At 31.6% G+C, this 5,588-nt stretch overlaps 1 protein-coding gene across 2 annotated transcripts; it reads right to left on the bottom strand.

The window, feature by feature from the left end:
* Positions 1–2,682: 2,682 nt before the first annotated feature.
* Positions 2,683–3,543, bottom strand: LOC133306508 (small ribosomal subunit protein bTHXc). 2 transcript variants are annotated; one of them, XM_061506836.1, is made up of 3 exons: positions 3,341–3,543; positions 3,132–3,201; positions 2,683–2,975 (listed from the first exon to the last, which is right to left on the bottom strand). In XM_061506836.1, the coding sequence occupies exons 1-3, from the start codon at positions 3,478–3,480 to the stop codon at positions 2,841–2,843; spliced, it is 345 nt and encodes a 114-aa protein (XP_061362820.1). In that variant the 5' UTR covers positions 3,481–3,543; the 3' UTR covers positions 2,683–2,840. The 2 variants fall into 2 exon arrangements, with proteins under 2 accessions (XP_061362820.1, XP_061362819.1); XM_061506835.1 differs by having other exon boundaries at positions 3,132–3,196; positions 3,324–3,541.
* Positions 3,544–5,588: the final 2,045 nt, after the last annotated feature.

Here is a 5,588-nt window from a genome sequence, read left to right as displayed (position 1 = left end):
AGACTTGAGCCAGATTCGTTGGATATATAGCCCACGAGTAAAATTACGGGCTTCAGTAACAATACTTACTAAGAAAGCCGACAAAGTGGACAAAAAAAGTTCTATAAAATATTATTTGAATTATATATGAGATTATCAGTAATAAGTAAATGATATTATAAATACTGATTAAGTTCCATTACTAAATATTATGAACCAGTCCCTAAGCCCTATGATATCCATGCTTCGTTAATTAATATAAGACATAATAACAATTTAATCCTTACTTAGTATTAAATGCTTAACATTCAATCCCTTATTGCACCCTTACTTAATACTTAGTATTAAGTAACCAAATCTCACATAATCTGAACTCACTCATTGCACCCTCCGGAGAATACATCATTTATTCAGGGATAATATATTCTACTTATCTTTTTTTTTTTCAACCTTACCTACTCATTTTCAATACCATTAGATCAGAATCTCACTCTTTCTTTTTTCTCTTAATATTCTGATCCAATGGATTAAAAATAAGTAGTTAAGATAGGTAAGAAAAAAAATTGATAGAATAACTTATCCTTTTATTCAGATACTTCTTTTTGGTAAAATTTTATATATATATATATATATATATATATATATATATATATATATATATATATATATATGTTTTTTTTTTTTTATTCAGATACTTATCTCTTATGGTTCTTCATACCAAACTAGTACGTAGAATAACAGTCAAAGTTGGTTGTAAATCTGAACTGATTTTCATACCTTAGAACACTCGAGAGTGAATCAAGAAGCCAAACTGCTTCAGCTCAGCGGGGAGACTTATGGGGTTCATCCATGGAACAAACACAGTAGCAGATTGACAATAGAAGAAGGAAGTGTCATAGGAAGACTTAAATGAATATTAGATCACTGTGTCATTTGCAGCAACCATATATAAATTTCTTAGGTAATACTTGTTGACAAGAAAAAAGGTGGAGATTTCATCAACCAAGTGGATTGTGTTACTGTGGAACTAACCTGCTGAAGAGAAAGGCTCTCAAGAGAAGGAATTCTCTTTTGAATACCAGTTTTTTTCTTCTTCCCAATGTACATAAAACACTGATTGTAAATCCCAAGTAGCTCAGTAAGTAGTGAAGAAACTCTCTTCCAAAACAATGGTTTTGTTACGTTGACCATTTCAATCATAACATAACGGTGTTTAAAATCCAAAGCAGGATCTAAAGTTTCCCCTACTGACCTTAGAGGTCTCCACAATCACAGTGCAACTGCAATTGCGGCTGCATCACCTGTATTTTCCCACGGTTTTTGTAATTGGAAACCCAAAGCAACCACAACAGTAACAGTAACTTAAAACCATGAATCAGTCTAAACCTTAGTCTGAATCTAAATCTTCCCCATTTTCACAAAGCTAAATCCTAGCAATCTCCTAAAAGTGTTTTTCCTAGTCAGTTTGTGATTGCCAATTCCGGTATTTATAATCGGAGAGCCGAAATCTCCAACCATACATAACAGCTCTTTGAGGCTAAACCACTTTCTCTATCAGTTCAAGACAAACAGGTGGATTCAATCTGCTTTGATCAGCACACAAGGATCCTGGAATTTACGCTGAGTCATTGTCCCTCTCTTACAAAGCCAACTCTCCCAAAAGCTTAAGTCATTGGGTGAAGTCACATGAATGATTTTATTATATCTCGACACACTCCTTCACACGAAAACCATTTGGACTTTGAAGCATAAATAATGCACATGCCCATATTTTTGGTTTACATTGTGCTAAAATTTTAACTTTTTTATTAGAAAATGGTGGTAGCAAGAATCGAACTCTAAACCACTTAGTCATAGGATCTAATACCATGTCACGCCACAAATCTCCCAAAAGCTTAAGGCATGTGAAAGGTTTTATTATATCTCTTGAAACCCTTAGAGATACGGGCTTTATTATAGATGAGCCGCTATAATACTCCAAATGGTTTGCCACTATTTCAAATAATCTCCTCAGGGATGTGTTTCCTCCTATCATGAACTGTAACAACCTTCTACTTTCATGAGCTAAGGAGAAAGATCAACAGGATGCAGCAGAAGACAGCAAAGACAATGAAGACAGATATAAGCAATTTCCGATGCTGTATAATCTGCCTGATCTTTTCCTTTCGATATTCGGTGTTGATAAACCAGGGTATCTCTTCATCTCTATCCTAGGTAGTTTTAATATAACATCTCTAAAAGTATTCCAAGCTTTAGTAAATAAATTTGCAAGGTTTCTTTACTTCTTTTAAATTTAAGGAGAAGATCTAACATAGCGGACAAAACTAAGGTCAATAGCATTAGAAAAGAATTAACAAGACTGCACTTTTCTTTATGAGCTGACATAACAAAACACAATATTGAACCTAAGCCACTAATTTAACACAGAAGAATTACTGTATAATGGCAACAAGTGCATTGTAGTGGTAAGGTTTAATCTGGTAAGATAAAACCTTTGGTGTTATGGAAGTGCTCCTTTCCTCTCCCCTACATAGGCAGGAACCTTTGCTTAGTGACCAATGAGGGAATACACAAAGTCCAATGGATCAAAATCCTAAACAAAAATAACCCTTCTTCTTTTTTTCCCTTTAAGTTTATGTTTTCTTTCCAATCCGTGACTCCAAAATGCTAATGCAACAGGTTTCGTAATAAAGATTAAAACCAGAGAAAGAAAGCACAGTGACCTCAATTAAGGATAATAAAAACCCATAGAGCATAAGCACAATCCAAATTGTATATGTAACAATGGGATCGATATATCAAAAACTAAACCATGAAAAGTCTCAAAATTACAATCCACAGAAAAAGAAAAAAAAAAAAAATCAGCCAGAAAAGAGGGACTCATCAATTTCAATCTTCACCACCTCATTATCTTCGAACTTGTCTTTCTTGGTGGGTGCCGGTGGAGCATAAAGCCTCGGTGGTCCTCTACCCTTATTCTTATTCTTTGGCCTTGCCTGTGATAATCCCTCAAAAAACATAATTTTAGCGAAAAACACAACATCACAACACGAAAAAATACAAAACATAAAAAAATTGAACAAAACAAAAGGAGTTTATCAATGTAATAAAGTTGGAAATTTCAAAAGAGGAACAAGGGAACAAAACTTTACATTTCCAAATGAATGGTTGAAGCGCTTTCCCTTTGCAGTTTTCCTGTCGCCTCTGCCACAGTAAACTAAAAAAGTAGAATGGGGAAATGGGGTGTTAGAATTCACACATAATAAAGCAAAGTAATTGCAAAGTTTACATTTTTTTTTTTTTTTTTTTTTTTGGTTGGGTCTTTTAGTTTTTGTAGCTAGTACCAGAAAGGGTTGGTGAAGGAGATGATGAAGTTGCCGACGCTGAGAGCGATGCAAAGGGAGTGAACAGAGTTTGGGAGTGAGAGAAGGAAAGGTGAGAGGAGGAACTGTGCAATTGAATGGAAACTGGAGGAGGTGATGCTATCAGCATTGATGCCATGACTGAGGATATCACAAGGGATAAGGTTCGAGAAGGGAAAATGTCTCAATTTTGAACATAAAGTCATACTGTATAAAGTTACCCAAAAAAAAAAAAAGAGTCTGATAAAGTAATATAAGACAATAAAAATTAAGGAAAATAAAAAAAGAAGATTATATTTACCACAATTAAATTAAGGATTCTATAAGAGTTATGTTATAGGAAAAGTGATTCTGTAATGTTATAGATATTTGTTTTACGTGTCTTAATTTTTTTTTTTACTTCAAAAAGTGTGGGTCCCCAAAATATTGTAAGTGTAGAAATTTTGTGTGTGTCATATGACATAATAGATGCAATCATGCAAACCCCTTAAATTAATCACATTTTTAATCAAATTAATCACGTTAGATCAATTTTGGATTTAACGGTTAACCATCAATCCTATAATTTTAATTCTTTACTCTTCGTCCTCTCTCATCTTATTTTTGTTCTTTCTCTAGGTTTGCAAATTCCATTTTCCTTTTAAAAAAAATGCTGCTATGAAATGCTACGAAATCACAAACCCTTTAATAATGAAAAGGCTAGTTGGCCGGGGAAGATTATACTTAACACTAACTAAGTTAACCACATTTACAATAATATTAATCACCGTTAGATTAATTCTATATATAATGACTGACAATTAATCCTTATAATTTTAATTCTTTACTCTTCATCCTCTCTCATCTTCTCTTTATTCTCTCTAGGTTTGTAAATTCATTTTTCCTTAAAAATAAAATGCTGCTATGAAATGCTACAAAATCATAAACCATTTCAGATTAGAAAGACTATGATCAAATTATCACTGAATTTGATCAATTAAATTTACTATATTTACAATCAAATTAATCACTGTTAGATCAATTTTAAATTTAACGGCCAGACAATCAATCCTTATAATTTTAATTCTTTATTCTTCATTATCTCTCTATACTTTCTCTGATTTGCAAATTCCTTTTTCCTTAAAAAAAACAGTGTTATGAAATGCTACGAAACCACAAATCCTTTCATATTGGAAAGGCTATAATCAAATTATCATTGAATTAGAAAAAAAAATAAGTTTTGGATTGAAACAATAATTTTTTAGATTTGAAAAATTAAAAAAATGGGTTCGAGGTTTGAATCAATAACTGTCTGGATCAATGCGTCACTACAATATTTTTTGTTCTTTTTGAAAATATGATTGAACTTTAGTTTTGCAATTTTTTTTTAAAAAAAAAAAACTTGATAGTGCAATTGTTTGAGAAGGGATTGCGAAAAAGTTAAATTTCGTAATTTTGACAAAAATGTTTTTGAGAATTATGATGGGATTGTTTGGTTTCAAAATCCTTGAATACCATAAAGATTGACCAACTTATGGATCTACTACAACAAAGATCTGAACGCCCTAGTTCTTGTGGCGACAACCCACCCTAGAGATATAGCATTATGCTATTTCAAGGGAAGAGGCATTTTGCAAACCTAGAGAATTAGAGAGGAAGTAAAGAATCGAAATTATAAGTATTGACTCTCAACCATTAGATATAAAATTGATCTAACCATTATTACGTTGATTATAAAACTTAATGATGGTAAGTATAACATTCCTCAATAAAAAATAGGTAAATTCAAGAACTCTGTTACAAAGGGTTTTTAAAATATTGTAAACTTTAAATTTCAGAGATAATTCCAACTTCATTTTCACCGTAAAAAGAGTAGGAAAAAAATGCTAAATTCCCGAGAAAATGTCTGTATTAACCTCAGATGTAAAAGAAAACCCAAACATATTAAAAAAAGAAAAAGAAAAAAAATAAAACCCAAACAAAAACCATGATAAAAGTTCCACCGAAGACATCATACTTTTTTTTTTTGGATACAGAAGACACCATACTTTACATGTTCCACCCATTTCTTATATTCCCTACTTATTTAATTTTGCTACTTTTACTATCTTCTCGTCACTATTGATTCATAAACAAAGGTGATAAATAATTGATGTAATTAGATGAAAAAAATAAGGGAAAAATAAATAAAAATATTATTATATTTAAAATCGTTGATTTGAATATAATTAATAATAATAAAAAAGTAATAAGGGTAAAAAGATTAAA

Source organism: Gastrolobium bilobum, unplaced genomic scaffold (genome assembly GCF_033153095.1).
Source record: "Gastrolobium bilobum isolate Gb01-03AN ecotype WA unplaced genomic scaffold, APGP_CSIRO_Gbil_v1 utg9844, whole genome shotgun sequence".
Taxonomy (NCBI): Eukaryota; Viridiplantae; Streptophyta; class Magnoliopsida; order Fabales; family Fabaceae; genus Gastrolobium; species Gastrolobium bilobum.
The sequence above is the reverse complement of the archived record's forward strand: the minus strand, read 5'-3'. Positions and strand labels throughout refer to the sequence as shown.

Coding starts and splice junctions, on each gene's coding strand:
- LOC133306508 (XM_061506835.1), bottom strand. CDS start 3,480: ATGGCATCAATGCTGATAGCATCACCTCCTCCAGTTTCCATTCAATTG. Junction 3,197..3,323: donor TCCTTCACCAACCCTTTCTG/GTACTAGCTACA, acceptor CTACTTTTTTAG/TTTACTGTGGCAGAGGCGAC. Junction 2,976..3,131: donor TCAACCATTCATTTGGAAAT/GTAAAGTTTTGT, acceptor GGATTATCACAG/GCAAGGCCAAAGAATAAGAA.